Source organism: Pipra filicauda, unplaced genomic scaffold (genome assembly GCF_003945595.2).
Source record: "Pipra filicauda isolate LSUMZ 115617 unplaced genomic scaffold, ASM394559v2 scaffold802_size80185_pilon, whole genome shotgun sequence".
NCBI lineage: Eukaryota > Metazoa > Chordata > Aves > Passeriformes > Pipridae > Pipra > Pipra filicauda.
This window is the reverse complement of record NW_024104979.1, coordinates 41889-61651: the sequence shown is the minus strand read 5'-3', so window position 1 is coordinate 61651 and position 19763 is coordinate 41889. Positions and strand designations below refer to the sequence as shown.

General features: G+C 49.9%; 1 protein-coding gene across 1 annotated transcript in view; it reads left to right on the top strand.

Moving 5' to 3' along the window:
• LOC113992199 (S-adenosyl-L-methionine-dependent tRNA 4-demethylwyosine synthase TYW1) overlaps nucleotides 1–19763 on the top strand; it is a gene marked incomplete at its 5' end in the record, with an annotated part of 69975 nt that overhangs the window by 18531 nt on the left and 31681 nt on the right. The window contains 2 exons of the mRNA XM_039390137.1: nucleotides 11093–11145; nucleotides 14360–14478. Of these exons, the coding sequence (XP_039246071.1) occupies nucleotides 11093–11145; nucleotides 14360–14478 (172 nt within the window). The remainder of the gene's footprint in view (nucleotides 1–11092; nucleotides 11146–14359; nucleotides 14479–19763) is intronic.

The window sequence follows — 19763 nt, the reverse complement described above, 5'->3', positions numbered from 1 at the left end:
GCTGCTGTTTCAAATCTGCATTTTCAAAGGCTTAAAACTATTGTGTCTGTCTCCTTGTAGTTCCAGCTGCCCCTCCCAGCCCTCCCCTCCTCTGCTGCTCACCCAATTCTGTAATGATCACTCAGCAGTGAAGAAGAAAAGTTGTTTCTTTTTCGTGTCATGTACCGTTTTTCCTGCCAGTAACAAACCAAGAGAGGTTTTTGTGGCTATAAAAATAAACCAACTCCCTCCTTCCCTCAGCATCATTCCCTCCACAGATAACAAGTGCAGTGGAGTCAAAAGAGAATTTGATTTATTGAGCAGCAACTGGTTGCTTTGGGGGTGGAATCACGGAGTGGTTTGGGTTGGAAGGGACATTAAAGCACATCCAGTGCCACCCCCTGCCATGGGCAGGGACACCTTCCATTAGCCCAGGTTGCTCCAACCTGGCCTTGGCCACTTCCAGGGATGGGGCAGCTTCTCTGGGCAGCCCCACCCTCCTTCCCAATATCCCATCTAACCCTGCCCTCTGAGTTTGAAGCCATTCCCCCTTGTCCTGGCACTACAAGCTCTTGTAAAAAGTCCTTTTCAAGATTATCCCTGAGGGCACAATTAGCCCAAAGAGAAGGAAAACAAGTATTAGTGGTTCAGAGAAAGCTGTTCTTTGACACTGCACTTGCATAACAGAGTTTGCCTTTGAGCAGCATCTCTTCAGGCTGTTGTAACCTCTTGGTTCACCTTCAAACAAATTTCCCTTGCTGTAGATACAGTGAATATTGCTTAAGCAATGGTTTTATTTTAGCCCTGGCATTGAATCTGGGCTAAATTTAGCAGGGTTGGGCTGTGTTGTCGAGGTGTGTAAGCTCTTGTAGTTGCCTGCTTGCAGATACCTTGATAAAAGGTGCTCAGTAATAGTTGCTTTTTTAAGTCACAGCTTGTGCTATGAGCCAGCCCTGATTCCATCCCATCAGTGCTCAGCCTTGCATAAAACACAGACACAGCCCAGGCTCTTTAGTGCCTCCAGGAAAAGTGGAGTGGGAGAGACGCTGGCAGTGTTTGTGTGTGAGATTTGCAGTGGTGCTCCTGATGCTTTAGTCATTCCATGTGTTTAGGTAGAGGGAAAGAAATGAAATGAACTGAAAATAGAAGCAAACTCTTCATGGGAATGTTTCCTGTGGTTATTAGGAATTACAGCCCAATATTTGCTTAGGAATTACAGCCCAATATTAACATTTGCTTTCTGTGGTTGCTTGTAGATTCTTGAAACGATCCCTGCTGGGATGGAAGTTCTTCTTTTTGTTTGGCCTGGGTGCCAGGGGGATTTTGGACATGGTGAAGTGCATGGGAGCCTTCCTGGAGCTGCTGAGTTTTCAGGAAGTGCATCTCAATCCTTGTTTAGCTTTAGAGGGAGTCTCAAGCTGCTGTTTTAATAGGAAAGATGACTGTGAAAAACAAACAGCGTGGGGTTTTTTTTCTGTAAAGCACACAAAAAACCCAAACCAAAACACTCTTCTTTGTGCAGGCCTTCAGGGCAGGCTCAGGTTGGATCTCAGCCAAAGGTTCTTCCCCCAGAGGCTGGTTGGGCACTGCCCAGGCTCCCCAGGGCAGTGGGCACAGCCCCAAGGCTGCCAGAGCTCAGGGAGGGTTTGGCTGATCCTCTGGGGCACAGGGGGTGACTCTTGGGGCTGGACCTGTGCAGGGCTGAGGGTTGGACTGATGATCCTTGGGGGTCCCTTCCAGCTCAGAACATCCTGGGATTCAGTGTGACCCCTGTTGGGGTCGTTACCATTGTTAGTCACAGCCCCACCTTGATTTGCCAGAAGTTTTATTGATGCTGCTGGTCCCACTGGAAGCCAAACACATTGTCCTGCTGAGCACAGGAGTGCAGCCTGGCAGCTGGGAGAGTTGTTGTTTCACTGCACTGACTTCCTGAAGGATTTGGAGCCCAACCCTGGTGTTGCACAGTGCCAGCCCCTTCCAGCAGCCCTGTCACCTCAGAGGTGTGTTTGGCAGAGCTGCAGCTCCTACCTGAGGTACTTCTCTTAAATGTGCAGGAGTGACATGGAAAAAACCAACTCAGTGCCCTGAAGAGCTGAATGTTTGCTCAGGAGATTCCAAGGGCAATGGCTTCAAACTGGAAAAGTAGTTTTAGATGAGATATTGGGAAGGAATTGTTCCCTGGGAGGGTGGGGAGGCCCTGGCACAGGTTGCCCAGAGAAGCTGTGGCTGCCCCATCCCTGGGAGTGTCCAAGGCCAGGTTGGACAGGGCTTGGAGCAACCTGGGCTGGTGGGAGGTGTCCCTGCCCATGGCAGGGCTGGGACTGGGTGGGCTTTAAGGTCCCTCCAACATGAACCATTCTGGAATGCTCTGATTCCTTACTCTGGTCCTCCCATGTATTTCTGGATATGGGGATGGGTTGGTTACTGATGCCAAAGACTGACCCCCCTGACATTGGATAAATTATTCTGTTGTGTCTTCTCTGCTCCCACAGGGACGGTTTTGCTGCAGTCCTCTTGGATTGTTCTGTCTTTCCTGGTCTACAATTTAGCCCCAGGGTGTCCAGGATACCTCTGATTTACTTGTATCCAAAGGCAAGGGGTGTATTAGGACACAGCTCATGTCCAAAATAGCCTGGGCTGCTTCAGCAGCCACTTTTTGTTGTGCTTTGACTTTGTAGTCGAGCTAAAAATGTGCTTTAGTCTGTGTTTCTCGGTGTATTTGGGCAAGCAAGAGGCTGCTTTCAGAAAAATACTGAAAGCTGGGCTTTTCAAGTGCTCACCAACTTCCAGTTGAGGTTTTTAAAAGCATTTGGTGGCTTTTGCTGTCCCTTCCTGGGCTGAGCTTTCCGGTGCCTGCAGCTCCGAGCTCTCGTGACCAGCTCAGCTTGGCTCCCTGTGCTGAGCTTTTGGAGTGTCCAGACTTTGGGGAATGAGATCCAAAGAGATTTTGCAGGCTGTGTGCTCCAGTGTTTGGGATTTGGGAGGTTTTGGGTGCAGCTGTTGTACTCCAGGTGGCACCAGCAGCCCACAGCTGGGCCAGGGATTAGCGAGGCTGGTGCAGTCCCCAAAATGTGCCACAGAAATCAAATATTGGCCGTGGGGAGATGAAAAATTAGTTTGCTAAATAACACTTTACTCTTAGTGAGCAGAATAAATACAGTGAGCAAAGCCAGGCATAGAGAAGATCAATTCCTCAGGAAATGTCTGTGTAAATAAAGACTGAACACCAGTTAAAAGGGAAGAGTCCAGGCAGCAGAAGGTGCTGAAGTCCCACCATGTGGAAGCTGCCAGGACCTGACTGCAATGCTAATTTACTGGCCCTGATGTAGCATCTTCTCAGGAGCAGAGGAGATGGTGAAAGCTCAGTTTTGAGGGCCTGACTCTCCCCTCATGTGACAGAGCTGGTAGAATTACCCCATGTATAATAAAGGAAAATAAGTATAAATGCATTTATATTTGAAGTGCACCCCTTTTCGGGGGGGTTGTTTTAGATTTTGGAAGGGGTTTGGAGGGTGTTGGTCTTTGAAATTAAGTCTAAGCTGGAGGAAAATACAGGATACATTCAGGCAAGGATAAGGTTCAGTGTCCTTTCTTCAGAAGGTGACAGTCTCCCCACACAAGGGGCAGTGCAGGCACACGGGAATGTGGAGAAGGGGATGTGCCCCGGGTGACTGAAAAGTGTCTCATTAAAACACAACCAAATAAAATCCAGACTGTAGCAACTTGTAGTTCTGTCTCTTTTTGGATTTGTTCTGACCTGAGGGACAGACTTTTGCAGGCTGGCACCTTCCACCTTGAACTTCAGCCTGAGCTGGCACTGATGTGCAGTTCTTAAAAATGTCAAGTTCTTGCAGATTTATTGGTTTTTTTGTTTTTTTTTTTTGTTTTGTTTTTTTTCTCCCTGTGAATAAAGAATCACAGAATCCTGGAATGGCTTGGGTTGGAAAGACATTAAAGATAATCTGAACCTACCCCCCTGCCATGGGCAGGGACACCTTCCACTAGCCCAGGTTGCTCCAAGTTTATCCAACCTGGCTTTGGACACTTCCAGGGATGGGGCAGCCACAGCTTCTCTGGGCAACCTGTGCCAGGGCCTCCCCACCCTCCCAGGGAACAATTCCTTCCCAATATCCCATCTAACCCTGCCCTCTGGCAGTGGGAGGCCATTCCCTGTGGGAATGGCTGAATCACCAGTTGGGCTGGTTGATCTCTGAGGTCCCTTACACCCCAAACTGTTCTATGATCCCATTTTTGGGAGCAGCAGTTCTCTCAGGATGGCAAACCCCAGGTAGAAGTGAGTGAAGCTACTTGGGCTGAGGGATGAACGTCCTTCCTCCATCTCTCCTCAGGTGGGAGGAGGCCCCAAGAACCTGCAGTTTGGGGGGTGGCTGAGCTGCCACAGTGTTGCTGCCCGTGGGCTCCCTTCTCCAAACCCTGGTGGGGGTCCCCAGTGGGACACATTCCTGGCAAACAGTTTGTTCAGAGAATGCTCTGGCTTGTCATGATGTTCTTTGTCAAAGGGACCAGATACAAAAGGCTTTTCTTCTGGTGTTGGTACAGCTGAAAATATCATTGATGTCTGAGGTTGTTCCTGTCAAAGCCATAATCTGACAAGAAATTCAACCTTTGAGTATTGGAGGATTTATATTCCCACTGCCCAGGCACTTCTGTGCTGCAGAGGAAAAGGTGCTCTTGGCTTAAAACAGGCATCTGGGGCGAAGCAAAAAGCCAGTTTTGAGAGTTCTTGAGCTCTTTTATGATCAGCTGTTGAGGCTGGAATTTATTCCAGCTCCTGGCATTCCCACCTTGAACTTTGCCAGTCTCGTTCGCTCGACGCCGGGTTGGGTTTGGGCTGCCTGGGAAGCAGCTTATTCCTTTCACTAATTCAGGAGACTTTTCCTAGATGTTAAAAGCACTCCAGGTGTTCATTTTGTGTACAAGATGATGGATCTAAGGCAGCTGGAAGTCCAAACTTCCCATCCCTTTGGGAATGACAGTGGTTCTGCATTCAAGGTGCAGTCCTGCAGTCCCTTCTCGTGCCCTCTCTCCTGCTCTGAGCTCATGGAAGCGAGTCCTTCACAAATCACGAGCCTTCTGTACTTTTAAGAGCACTTTTGCAGACAAAGAGGGAATCTAAAGTAGGTCTTGATGGGCTTGGCAAGGATTTCTTGAAGGTTGAGGAGTTCTAGGAGTGAACCTGAAGGTTTCTCCTCTTGTGCTTGAGCAATCTGAAAAAATTCCACTGTCCAGAATGGCCTTATTTTTAAATTTGTATTAAATACTTATACAGTCTGAACAGGTTCTTCACCAATGGCATTTCTTGATGTTATTATTATTATTTATTATTATTATTATTAACTTTCTAGTAATGAATTCTAGTCTTCGGGGTGGTGGCTCAAGTGCAGCAGTTATGCTTCAGCTTTGGATCCTGCTGTGCCACCATCCCTCAGCTCTGGCCCTTCTGAACTGCACTCTTGCAAAACAGCAGGAAATTGGGAACTTTTTTCCCCTGTAAACATTCTCCTGGTGTGAAATTCCTCTCTGTGCACTGAGTTTCAGCTTTAACAGATAATCATTGCTTCAGAGCAGAGGCTTTTATTTCAGGGGAGTGCTTGATAGAACCACACTCGTTTGTCAGCTCTGTATTGCTCTTCTCAGACCAACAGCCTTGTGAAAGCCATTAGAGTTTGTGAAGCACAATGTGACACCAGATTGGCTTTTCCAGGCTGGTGGTGACTGCACTCCTGGACAGGGATGGCTGGGTCCTTTCCTTAGAGTTCTGGGGGATTTTTCAACCACTGATCTACTTGTATTCTTTCATAATTAGATTAAATAAGGCATTGAGGGGCTGGAGGGTGGGCAGGGAAGGGAACGGAGCTGGGAAGGGGCTGGAGCAGCAGGAGCAGCTGAGGGAGCTGGGGGGGCTCAGCCTGGAGCAAAGGAGGCTCAGGGGGGACCTTCTGGCTCTGCAACCCCCTGACAGGAGGGGGGAGCCGGGGTGGGTCGGGCTCTGCTGCCAGGGAACAAGGGACAGGAGGAGAGGGAACGGCCTCCAGCTGTGCCAGGGGAGGGTCAGGTTGGACATCAGGAGGAATTTCTCCATGGAAAGGGTGGTCAGGCACTGGAAGGGGCTGCCCAGGGAGGTGGTGCTGTCCCCACCCCTGGGGATGTCCAAGGAAGGCCTGGAGGTGGCTCTCAGTGCTCTGGGCTGGGGGACAGGCTGGGGATGGGGCACAGGGTGGACTCAATGATCCTGGAGGGCTTTTCCAGCCTCAGTGATTCTGTCTGTGGGGTTTCTTCTGGACATTCTGCTCCTCAGCACAGTCAGCAGTGTTTGGGAGCTGTTCAGCAGGGCTGTCTCACAGCTCAGTTTTTCAGCCTGTGCAGATATGGCCCTGCTGCTGAGAGGGACAGTTGTACTGGTAGAAATTCAGTTTATCTGTTCAGCTTCCAAAAATAATGTAATTGTTCATTTATTTGCATAACTCATCTCCATGCAGGACCTTAGAAAGGCTGGTTGTGTGTATGGCACTGGCAAACTGGCAAACCACACCCAGAACTCCTTGATATTCCAAAATGTGCCGTGGGTTTATAGACAGAGAGTCCTGGCTCAGGGCTGAGAGCTCAGCTGGGTCCCTCCATGAGCTCTTTGACTTTCAGAGGAAGAACTTTAAAAACTATAATTTCCATGATGGAGTTGAAATGCTGCAATGTAGCTTCCAGGAGCTGCAGCCCAGTTTTGCCCCAGACACTGGAGCAATCTTGAGCTGTGACGTGACCATCTCTCCCTTTCAAAGTCCCTCTGTGGGCTGTTAAACTCTGCTTGGGCTGTCAGGGTGAGCAATCTCCAAATGTTTCTCAGCCTGGTGTTACTGCCTGATAACACTCATTTCACCCCAAAGCTTGTTTTAAAGCTTAATTCATGTCTATAAAAGTGACACTTAATTTCCAGCAAGTTTGGCAAGCTTCTGGGTCATCCCAAATTTATCATCTCCAGCAGGATCAACTAATACACAGCCTTCAGATTAGATGCTCTTTGGGCCTTTAGACAGGAGTCGAGCTGATTACTGTGAGCCTGTTTATAGTTGAAGGAAACCTTTGAATATTAGGCTGGAGAAATAATAAATAGGTTGGTTTGTTCACCTTTAGCATCTGAAGATACAGAGGGACTGTGAGCACATCAAGACAACACACTGGATTGTTTGGAAGGTGCTGTATCCAAATTTTCACTTAGACTTATTGCTCCTGAGTAATATCCCTTAAGAGCAAAGCAGTGAATGTGTGGCTGGGAAGACCTGGCACCCACAGGTGCAGACTTGGGGCCGTCAGTGGGATTTGATTCCAGAGAATTCCATGGCATAGCCAAGGGGAAGTTGTGGCAGAGCTGGTGGAGGAGTTGAGCTGCCCTTGAGCTTCCTGAAGGGAAAAAGGGAAACAGGGCTGGAGACCCTCCAAGCTGGGTTTGGAGGGCATTTTTTCACGTTTGGTTTGAAACTTTGCAGTGAGGAAGTGACTGTCCCCCTGTGCTGGCACTGCACAAATCCTGGGGGCAGTTCTGGGCCCCTCAGGACAAGAAAGACATGGAGGGGCTGGAGTGTGTGCAGGGAAGGGAACGGAGCTGGGGAAGGGGTTGGAGCAGCAGGAGCAGCTGAGGGAGCTGGGGGGGCTCAGCCTGGAGCAAAGGAGGCTCAGGGGGGACCTTCTGGCTCTGCAACCCCCTGACAGGAGGGGGGAGCCGGGGGGGGTCGGGCTCTGCTCCCAGGGAACAAGGGACAGGAGGAGAGGGAACGGCCTCCAGCTGTGCCAGGGGAGGGTCAGGTTGGACATCAGGAGGAATTTCTTCATTAAAGGAGTGTCCAGCTCTGGCCCAGCTGCCCAGGGCAGTGGGGGAGTCCCCATCCCTGGAGGGGTTTAACAGACATGGATGTGGCTCTTGGGGACACGGGCAGTGCTGGGGGATGGTTGGACTCGATGATCTCGGAGGTCTTTCCAACCACAACAGTTCCATGATTCTGTGACACTGCTTGGTTCTTGCTTAACCTTTTGTACTTCCCTTTAGCCCAGACTCTTTTGCTGCCTCCTTCCCAGCAGCACAGCAAGTGCTTCAAGAAAGAGACTGTAAGGTCTCTGCTCACCTGGAGCAGAGGTGTAAAAAGTGCCCAGCCTTGGCCACTGATATTTTATCTCACTCCCAAGTGTCAGGGCAGCACTCACTGCGTGGCTTTAGCAGGGTGACCGCACTCCTCCCCGTTTCCCCCGTGGTGAAGGACCCAAGTTCTCTGCACAGTGGCTTTAGGGAGTTCTACAAGTCCTGCTGTTCCCTCCTGTCACCACAGCTGGGCCTCCTGGCAGCAGCCAAGATGAATAAACCCCTTCTTATCCCTCAAGCTGGCTGCAGTTTGTAGGACTCCGTTTTGATGTTGAACATGGGCAGTTTTCCTGGCCTTGAAAGGAAGCTGGGGCTGCTCCACATGGTGGAAGTTGATTTCAGTAACTGAAGAGAAAATGCTGGAGCTCTGGGCTCCAGTGCTTGGCATCTTGCTCAGTTTAGCTGCTTCCTCTCTCTTCCCTCAAACAGCTCAGCAGCAAATCTAGGAGAGCATGTCCTATTTCCAATTTAAGTTTCCTCCAAAGCCCATTTTAAAGCAGCCATATTACTTCTACTGACAAGTGATCTGTGAGGGAATAATCTCCCATGAATGCTGTTGCTGGATTTTGAAAAATGGCAAAAATAAGACTTGGGGCTGTGCTGGTTGACAGCAGAGTCTGGCTCAGGCAGCTGTATTAGAGGGAGGAGGAATGCAGCATTCCTTTGAGCTCTCATCCAGAAATCCTGTAAGAGCAGGAATTTTAGCAGTGCAGGGAGGTCTCAGTTGAGATTAGACCTTGCTGGACAAGCCTGTTTGCAAAGAAAAGCTGAAGGTCTGGGCAGGGTAGAGCCATGGTGGGGGAGATGTCAGGTCACAGCCAGATGCAGTTGTGTGTGTGTGGCTGTGCCACTGGAGAGTATCAGAACCTGCCACAGGATCTTCTGAGTGTCATCCAGTCCCAGGGAAAGATGTCCCCAGTATTGCTTGTGGCTTTGGGGACCGTCAGTCCCATGTTAGAAGAGCTGACCATGGAATGGTTTGGGTTGGAAGGGACATTAAAGATCATCCAGTCCCACCCTCTGCCATGAGCAGGGGTACCTTCCACTATTCCAAGTTGCTCCAAACTCCATCCAACCTGGCCTTGGACACTCCTAGGGATGGGGCAGCCACAGCTTCTCTGGGCAACCTGTGCCAGGGCCTCTCCACCCTCACAGGGAAGGATTCCTTCCAATATCCCACCTAACCCTGCCCTCTGGCAGTGGGAAGCCATTCCCTCTTGTCCTGTCACTCCAAACCTTGTAAACAGTCTCTCTCCATGTTTCTTGTAGCCCCTTCAGGTCCTGGAAGGCCACAATTAGGTCACCCTGGGGCTTCTCTTCTCCAGGCTGAACAATCCCAACTCTCTCAGCCTTTCCTCCCAGCAGAGCTGCTCCATCCCTCTGGATATTGGGAATTATTCACTCAGAGAGGCAAATGTTGCAGTATTGTCCATCCCCACAGAGCAGGAGGGAGATGGAGCCCAGGCCATGGGAGCAGCCTGGCTCTGAAGCCCCCAAAGTCTCACTTTGTCTGGCACTTGGGCCCGTTGCCATCTCACAGAAGGTCCTGCCAGGCACCTCCTCTGTGCTGCTGTTTGTGCAGTGTCCTGTGTCACCTCAGGCTAAAACCACCTGTCCTGACCCCCCAGCAAGGTCAGAACCGGTGTGAGGAGCTGGGATCAAACCCCAGGTGAAGCAGGAGAGGAGCCTGGGCAGATCCCAGCTGGCTTTGAGTGGCAGAACCAGAGCACTGTGCTCCCCCTTGGCCGTGTCTGCCTTCACACAGTTTAACTTCCACCTGGTGCAGCTGTTGTGGCATCTGCTGGCACTGTCAGTCCTGGCTGGCTCCCTGCCCTTGGAGGTGTGGGGCTCTTTGGGATGCAGTCACTCTCCCTGGAATCTTGTGCCAGAGCTGCCCAGGGACAAACAGGCAGGGCAGGGAATTGTGCTGCTGCTCCTTGGAGGAGCTGAAGGCCAGTTGTGCTGAGCAGAAGACTTTTTTCCTGTTTTTTCCTGTTCAGCTCATGCTGGTTGGCAGGAAGAAGACCTGACAGCTAACATTTGATATTTTTTTGCCCCCTAAAGCAGGTAGTTGGGATGTGCTGAGTTTGGGGCCAGCCAGGCCAGTGCCACAGAAAAGCTGCCCTGTGAGTGACACAGCGAGGCATCACAAATCCCTCTTATTTTTATGCTGATTTTGAAGTGACTTTTAATCCTTGAGACATATTGGCCTCTAAGCACTTTTTTTTCAAAGAGGGATATAACCCAACTCGAGCAGTTTGGGTAATAATAGCACTTAGTGCTTAATGAGTGTTGTGGGATTAATCCTCCTGGAGCAAGACATTTAAATGGAATTGTGTTGATCTTGGGAATGGGGCAGTGCTTTTCTGTGGGCATGAAGTAGCAGCTCCCTCGCTGTGGCTGCACCAGAACCACGGGGATGGAGCTGGGGAGCCTGAAGGTTGGGTTTAGGCTGAGCTTTGTGTGTTGGGTCCCTTCCCCTGCCCTCACAGCTGCTCTGGGAATCAGGTGTTGTGCTCTGGGCTCAGTCAGACCTGCCAGTGGGAATTTGGGATCCTGGCTGCTGGGAAGAGGCTGTTGGAGGGTCATGGCTCAGGGCCAGGGAGGTGTCTGTGGTTCCCTGTCCTGCTCCCTCCCACATTGCTGGGTCAGACCTGTGGTTCTGCCAGCCCCTTCCACAGAGGGGTTTTCTGGCCACCCTGTTGATTCAAACAGGACTGAGCAATATAAATGAATGTCCCATCAAAAGAAACCATTCCCAGTTGGCTGAAGTCCCTTGGGTGGCCACAACCTTGGCTCTGATGTGCAGCTGTGTCATTGTTGGGGGTGTCACCTGGGGGCCAATGAGGAAGAGCAGCACTGAGTCTGTGATGCTTAATCCTTTTGGGTACCCATTGGTATGTTTTATGTCTCAATTACTGCAGGTTAAAATCAGCTCTTCATTATTTTTTGCTTTGTTTTCAGGTTACAAACTCATTGGGAGCCATTCCGGGGTGAAGCTCTGCCGGTGGACAAAGGTGTGCTCTCTTTCCTTTTCTCTTTTGGGAAATAAAACAAAGCTAGAGACTTACTCAGGTATTTCACTTTCCCAATGAAATGTCATTTAAAAGTGTGCTCAAACCCAAATTGCCTCTTTCCAGCTTTAGTCTTGCATTTCAAGCTGTTAAAACCCCGCTGTGAAGAGTGAGAATGTGACTGTGGCAAAGAGCTGGGAACATCATTTGCTGCTTTTTCCTGTTATTCTGCTGTCTGCTAAAATCTCTCCTGCCTGCTGGAATACACGGCAGGAGCAGGACACTGCAGAGGAAAGGGGGAAGGTTCCATCACCAGTGTTTCCATCACCAGTGTGAGGGCTCTGAAACAGGGATAACAGTCCATTGTTCCACCTGGACGGGCACACAAGGATGTTTGAGCCTGTTGTGCTGGGCTGGGACAGTCACTGCTCCTCCACTGGTTTTCTAAATCAGATTTAAACAGTGAGGTGTCGCTTCTTAATGGTAGGACTATTAAAAATTCCCCTTGTGGGAGTGTGTATGGACGTGGTTGTGTGTAATACCCGTGGGTATGTACATATGGGAGAGGATAAATACAGATGGAAAAGGGAAACACAGATACAATTTGGGCAAGAGGCTTTTAGGGTATGTAAAAGCCCCTCAGGAAGGGGCTGGTTTCCTGAAGCAGGGGAGAAACCACTGAAGAAACATCAAAAGCTGGGAAATGGCACTTGGGGACATGGGTTAGGGGTGGGCTTGGCAGTGCTGGGTTAATGGTTGGACTCCGTGGTCTTAGAGGGCTTTGCCAACCTCAATAATTCTATGATACGTATGAAAACACCGCCCTCCCAGCCCTGCAGTTGTCTGTTGTAGGCTCTGTAACCTTTTCAAGCAGTTTGCAGACTTAAAAACATTCCCAGCAGAGGCACAAAGCCCTGGAGAACAAACTTCAGCTACTTGAGAGTGTTTGTAGTTTCAGTTGTTCTCTGCAGGTCTCTGAGAAACTCAGAGTTTGAAAGCTGGTCTCTAATGTTGTACATTTGGGGAGTAACATTGATCAGAGGATCACAGATCACTGAGGTTGGAAAAGAGCTCCAGGATGGGGTCCAACCATCCCCCCAGCACTGCCAAGGCCACCTCTGACCCAGGTCCCCACGTGCCACATCTACAAGTTTTGAAACCCCTCCAGGGATGGGGACTCCCCCACTGCCCTGGGCAGCTGGGCCAGGGCTGGATAATCCTTTCCATGAAGAAATTTTTCCAGTATCCAACCTGAGCCTCCCCTGGCACAGCTGGAGGCCGTTCCCTCTCCTCCTGTCCCTTGTTCCCTGGGAGCAGAGCCCGACCCCCCCCGGCTCCCCCCTCCTGTCAGGGGGTTGCAGAGCCAGAAGGTCCCCCCTGAGCCTCCTTTTGTCCAGGTTGAGCCCCCCCAGCTGTTCCTGCTGCTCCTGCTGCTCCAGCCCCTTCCCCAGCTCATGTAGGTGCTGCAGACCCTTCCCCCTCCACGCTGCAGAACACCAACCCCTCCAGCATTCCTGGGATGAGAACCTGTGGGAATCAGCCCCTCATTAACGTGCCAGCACATCTCTAATTCCTGCACCGTGGAGATGATCAGCCCTTGGTCTCTCAGCTCTGTTTTGCTGCTTGATTAACTCTGTTTGTTTTGGAAAGAGCCCTTGGAATGGCAATCACCAGCGAGTTTGTATTGTCAGTGAACTGTTTCATCAAAAACCTTGTTCTCCTCGCCCAGCCCTGTATTGTCAGGAGTGTTTGTGAGATACATCGATCCCACTGATGCTTCTGCTGCTCACTCTTACAAATATTTCTCTCCTCTGTCATTTTTAGTGTCAGAGAAGGCCGTGAAATGTTCAAAGAAAAACTTGTCAAGCTCCAATGTTGCGACTGAGAAAAGCAGAGAAGCTGCTTTTATTAAAGAACCAGAATTTAATGCAGTGCTGTAAAGCCATTTCACAAAATAAATAGCAGCTCTATGTGCTTAGATAGGCCCACACTATTTTTAGCTTAAGCAGGAATTGAATGTAAAGGCTTCTAATAAATTGAGCTGAAATTGGTTCCGGGCAGTGGCTTTGCCTGAGGTTCACACCAGTGTGTGAGTGTCTCCAGGAGCCTCGTTGGAGATTTGGATCACTGGAAAGCAGGAGCAGGGCTGGCAGGATTAGCATTAAATAGACTTTCATAGGGATATCACAGATAGCAAAGATTGTGTTCTGTCAAATCCCGGAAAAGAGCGAAAAAACCTGCACATTTTCAGAAGAGTCCCAAATATAACTTGCTGTCCTGGAATTTGTGGATCTCCTGAAGTCTCTGTTTGAAGAATGGGTAGAATAAACAGCATTTCCCACCTTGTTTCATCTTCTACCTGTACAACCAGCCTGTGCATATCTTAGGGGTTACCTGGATATTTTTCCCTGCTGCTCAGTGAAGACTTTCCTTTGGATCACCAGGATCCTTCAGCTGCTGTGTCATATTGCAAATTTGCTTTTGAGAGTAGTAGCTTCTTTCTCATTTATTATTATTTAACTGAGCTAACGAAAGGCAGTCTTTGCTCCGAGCAGCTTGAATGCTAAACAGGAGTTAATTCCCATTGGGAAGCTGCTGTGGTTGTGCTGGGAAGGGAAGTGCAGAGTCCTGCTGGAGCCACTGCTGGGTGTGAATGAGGGTTTATAAGGTCAGGGTGTTTATTTAATTTAGTGCTGGAAGAAACACTCTGGCAGACAAATGAAAGGAATGGAGTGTTCAGTAGGGCAGCCTTAAAATTCATCCTTGTTACTCCTTTTACAACAACACTTCTTGCATCTCCAGTGCCTTCTCCTGCTTTTTTTCGTGGACTGGTTCAGTGAAAGCTCCACATTCTTGTGCTGGGGTCTGCAAGGGAGAAGGTACTGATGAGATTAAAGTTTTTTCTCCTCCAAAACAGTTATAAATTTGACCTCATAAATGCAGTTTGCCTGTAGGGCTGTGTATAAACAGTCACACTGTTGATATGTGTGTGCTGGGAATCGCTCGGAGCGGGTGGCACTGGTGGCACTGGTGTCCTGGGTGACCTCGCAGTGTCACTCACAGGGCTTTGAACTGGAGTTCCTGGGGACTGAAGGGAGCAGATTTCAAACTGTGCCCTCCCTGTGGCTGGACAGGCTGTGCTCTCACTGTGCTGGTGTTGTGCTGTGTGGCTGTGCTCTCACTGTGCTGGTGTTGTGCTGTCTCTCTGTGCCCGCAGTCGATGCTCCGGGGCCGAGGGGGCTGCTACAAACACACCTTCTATGGGATCGAGAGCCACCGCTGCATGGAGGCCACCCCCAGCCTGGCCTGTGCCAACAAGTGTGTCTTCTGCTGGAGGTAAAACCCTGGGGGGGTTCACCTTGGGGTTGGGGTCTGCTGAACAGAGACAATGCTGTCCCTGAGCCAGCAGGGAGCCCTGGGGGCCAAGGAGGCCAATGGGATCCTGGGGAGCATCAGGAAGAGCATTTCCAGCAGGGCAGGGAGGGATCCTGCCCCTCTGCCCAGCCCTGGGCAGGCACATCTGCAGCCTGGGCCCAGCTCGGGCTCCTCAGCACAGCAGGGCCAGGGAGCTCCTGCAGCGGGGCCAGCGCAGGCTGTGAGGATGAGGAGGGCACTGGAGCATCTCCCTGAGCAGCAAAGGCTGAGGGAGCTGGGGCTGTTCAGCCTCCAGAGCAGACCCTGAGAGGGGCCCTCCCACTGTGTGTCAGGGGCTGCAGGGAGGGGGCAGAGGATGGCCCAGGCTCTGCTCGGGGGGCCCAGCAATGGCACAGGAGGAACGGGCAGGAACTGATGCCCAGGAAGCTCCAGCTGGACAGGAGGAAGAACTTCTTCCCTGGGCAGTGACCCAGCTCTGAACAGGCTGCCCAGGGAGAGGCTGGAGTCTCCTCCCTGGGGATATTCCAGTCTCCTCCCTGGGGATATTCCACACAATCCTGTGCCCTGTGCTCTGGGCTGGCCCTGCCTGAGCAGGGAGGTGGGAGCAGTGGCCCTCTGTGGTCTCTTTCAGCCTGACCCACCCTGGGATTCTGTCCCTGTCCTGTTCTCAAAGCACCCCCGGGCAGGGTGGGTCTGGAGAGAGGCTGAGGCTCAGCAGGAACACCAGCAGTGGTGTGAGTGCTCTGAGTGGGAGGACAGGGAGGTTATTTTTGAGCTCTTTTGTCTTCTACCTTGCTTGTTAATTCATCCCATTAGAGCTGTGTTTCCTTTGGGATTTATGCCTTACCCCAGGTTGCCAACAACACCCATTCCATCCCTCAGCCTGAGTGTCCCACATCCCAGTAAATAATCCTGAGCGACCTGGGCTAGTGGAAGGTGTCCCTGCCCATGGCAGGGGTTTGGAACAAGATGAGCTTTAAGGTCCCTTCCAACCCAAACTGTTCTAGGATTCTGTGATAATATTTCCATGCAAAACCAGCCAAACTCTTCTGAGTGCCCCTTTCTGTCTCTCACAGTCTTCAAGTTTTAATAATGCAAATATTTCATGAGAACATTTAAAGCACTGCTCTAACTCTGAAGGCACTTTGAAGCTGTTTCCAGCCTTGGTGTTAAGTTTAAGCACTAGACGCTGGTCATCCTGTTAAGTTTGCGTTTGGGAGTCTATTCCAAAATGTTAATTGGTGCTTTTGATGGGCTTTCCTCATATCCTGGCTGGAAAGGACTCAGCAAATGGAATGTTTAATGAGAAAGTTCTGCTGCTTTTCTTCAGAGCAGTGTAATGGTTGGGAAGAAGAATGTGCCACTCGTGTCTCTTCTTTTCCCACGTCTCAGCTCCCGGTGCTGCACTGAATTCTGCAGGGTGCCTGGGAATGCTGGGCATGGGATTGTCCCTCTGGCCCTACACAGAAGGTACATCCCAAACAGCAAAGAGGAGGAGGTGGTTTGTTCCCAGTATTACTCCACAGGGGATTTAACACAGTTTCTCTTAAAATTGAGCTAATTCAGTATTTCTTAGCAGCAGCCTGTGTGGGGAGCAGGGACTGAGTCAGGGAAGTCCAGCAAGTGTAAATTGGAGACTGCAGTAATTGGGATAAATTGGTTCATTCCATGTTCCTCTAACTCATCATCCTGTAACTGTCACTCTGCACTTCAGAGGGATCCTGGAAGCAGCAGCCCTAGGATGCTGATTTTCCTGATGGTTACAACCTGAATGCAAGGAAACAGCTTTCCAGGGGGCTGTGCTGACAGGTTTTATGTATTTATTCATATATTTACCTCCTGTGGGTGAAATGGGGGGCAGGAGATTAACTCTCCCACGTGGAATGCAGCTGGTTGTCTTATACTTCCATGGGAAGCTGGAGGTTTTAAGTTGGAAGATGTAAGGCTCCGGTTGAGGCTCATCCCAGGGCTTGCTTTATGTACTTAAGCTTGACATAAACCAGACCTGCTGCTGAAAGAAGTTTTCTTCTTTTTGGTTACTTTTGCAGATCCTGTGCTTGGGCTGCTGCAGCCTTTGTGTGGCTGTGATTTGGTGTGTTCCATAAATAATAAGAAGGATTCTTATCTATTATATTCCACACGTAATAAGAAGGATTTCCATCCTTTCTTCCTACACCAAATCCCTGCTGATCCTGTGCCAGCCCAGCTCACAAACCCTGCAGTCAGGCCTATCTCTGCTCTTTATTTTAAACCCACCACACCTTGCAGAGTCTTAACCATGTGAGACTGAACATGGGATTGCAGGTGCAGGATAAACACATCCCCTCCTTAGCAGCCACTTGCCATCTGTGCTGTTGGAGACACACAAAGCAATAGTTTTGATCTGCTCTTGGCAGAATGTTTTTTATACCAGTTTTATGCCTTGCTGCTCTCCCTGGGCAGCTCTGCCTTGCAGATAAGGCCTCTGTGATTTTTTTTTCCCCTGATCTCTTCTTTCAGGGTTTTGACATTTGTAGAGCCTGCCAATGTTTCCAACTGCACAACCACTGCAGCTCTCCCAGGATGGCTGAGGAAAAGGCCAAGGAGCCTGTTTGTTTTCTCTTCCTCACTTTGCCAAGAAATGCTGCAGTTGAGCTGCTTTCCCTGGGAATTGGATGTCAGGGGAGTTGGCTGCTTGGCACTGACACGTTTTGGCCCCAAACCAGTCATGGAATCATGGAAGGGTTTGGGTTGGAAGGGACCTCAAAGCTCATCTCATTCCAACCCCCTGCTGTGGGCAGGGACACCTTCCACTGGACCTCATGGGTGGAGCCAGTGTCCAAACACCTGCAGAAAATTAGGGTGTAATTAAAATAAATAAAATTGATTTACAAATAAAATTTGTAAAAGATGTAGCTTGGCTCTGCACTGGAGCCCTTCCTTTTCCTTGTCCCTGGGAGCAGTAGATCCCTGGGAGCTGCCACTCCTGCCAGTGCCCCCTCACTGGCTCGTGCTGCCCAGTCTGTCCCCTCAGAGCTGGCTCAGAGGTTGGGGCTGAAGGATTGTGTGGCAGCTTTTTTGGAGGACAGAAAAAACAGACTGAGAGATGGGAATGACCTGGAGCTGTGCCAGGGCAGGCTCAGGTTGGATCTCAGCCAAAGGTTCTTCCCCCAGAGGCTGGTTGGGCACTGCCCAGGCTCCCCAGGGCAGTGGGCACAGCCCCAAGGCTGCCAGAGCTCAGGGAGGGTTTGGACAACGCTCTCTGGGATTGTTGGGGTGTCCTGGATGGTCCCTTCCAGCTCAGGATATTCCAGGATTCTGTGAGCTGGATTGTTTGGTGTTCCCCAGGGCAGCCTGGAGCTGTGCTGAACTCCTGGGCTGGAGGGGGAACCCACACCTTAATTACTGCAACATAATCGTGCTCACAGAGGGAGTCTGTCCCTCCCCATCCCTGCTCTGTAGTGTCTCTTTAGCCTGATTGCCTAAATGGAGCTGTGCAAGTGGCCAAATCTTTTAATCAATTAGAGCAAGAGAGGATTCTGAGGCCTCCTGACACCAAACTGCAGCACAGTCACCAGACAGAGCTCCTGGGATGAGCTGGTCTGACTGTCTGAAACCCAGTCAATTATTGTGGAGAGGTGGAACAGCAAAATCAGATTTAAATTAATAGAGTTTATTACTTTTGCATCTGAGGAGGAGGCAAAGCAGACAGAGTGAAATATCCTGTGGAGGAATTGGCTCATATTTCTTGTTCTGTAACTTTGTTTATACCTGTACCTGAAGGTTTCAGGTTTACAGTAGAAAACAGCTGAAGTTCTTCTGTACACACACTAAATAAGTGTGTGGCCAAAAGCCAGTGATCACTGGAAACCCTGCAAAATGAAGAGATTCAAAATGAATAATCTCTCCTAGGAGAACTACTTCAGGTCATTTAAAAATGAAGAAGAAACTGAAAACAGATTAAAACAAAAGCTTCTCCTCAATAAGTAACTTGACTCCAGAGGCTCAATCCTTCAGGGAAATGGGGAGTATTGTGATATCAAAGGAGTTGTCACTGCAGGTTTGGAAAACTTGGAACCTCAGAGAGTCTCTGCATCTCCAACCACCAGTCCTTGCTCTGCTAAGTTGTTGCTCTTTTCTCCCTGGTTATTGTTTTATTTACAGGAGTGAGGTATTGTGATATATTGTTTCCTTCACATTTGGTTCTTCACTGGTTTGTTGATTTTTGGGCCTTCCAGGAGCTCTTGAAATAACCATATAAATGGGACAGGAATCATGGAATGTCCCCAGTTCGTGCCCCTGTCAGTGGTAGAGTCTCGATGCTCTGCCAGCTCAGTAATCAGAGGCATTTCTGGGAGAAAATGTTCCTCAGGTGAAATGGGATTGGAATCTCTGATTTTCATCCTGTAGCACTGTGCATTTTTCTGGACCTGGGCTTGTTGAAGGCTTCTGTAGTTGTCACTGTCAGCTCCCAAATTTCTGGCATTGGTGGGGAATATATTCAGATTATTGGCTGTGAGATGCTCACATGGGTTGGGGTAGTTCCTGCAGGGGGTTGGTGCCCAGGCACCAACTTTTTGGTGTCTTTTGACACTCAGATTAGTTGTGAAATGGTCTTGGAGGCTGTGCCAAGCAGGATTGTGCTGGGAGGGGATGGGATGGGGGGACACAAACACATGGCAGACACCTGGGAGGTGCTGAGCATCATTTTTTGGGAACTGCTCTCCATTTCCTGGAGTTGGGATGTATTTTCTTCATCAGGGAGCAGCTTCTGTCCTTAAGATTTCCAAAGTGTCAGTTGGAAGAGGATCACAGAATCCTTTTGGTTGGGAAAACCCTTGGAAATCCTTGAGTCCAACCATTCCCTCAGCACTGCCAAGGCCACCACTGACCCATGTCCCCAAGTGCCACTGTGCTAAACCCCTCCAGGGATGGTTCTCCACCACTGCCCTGCCACATGAAGACTTCCATGAAGAAATTTTCCCTACTATCCAATCTGAACCACCCCTGGCACCCTCTGATACTTTGAGCCAACTTATCCACCATGCTCTGGGGCGACTGAACCATCCCAGAGAGTTTAAATATCTCTAACCTGTTCTCTTCCCAGCCCAGTCTGTGCTCTTCCTCTTGCTCTAAGGAAAAAGCAGAAGAAAAGCTGCAAAGAGGTTTCTTGTCATCCCAGAGGAACATTAAACGTGGGTTGCTTGTGCACTGGACAAGCTTTTTCCTTGTTCCTCGTTTTCCTCCTCCCATCATTACAGGGAGAG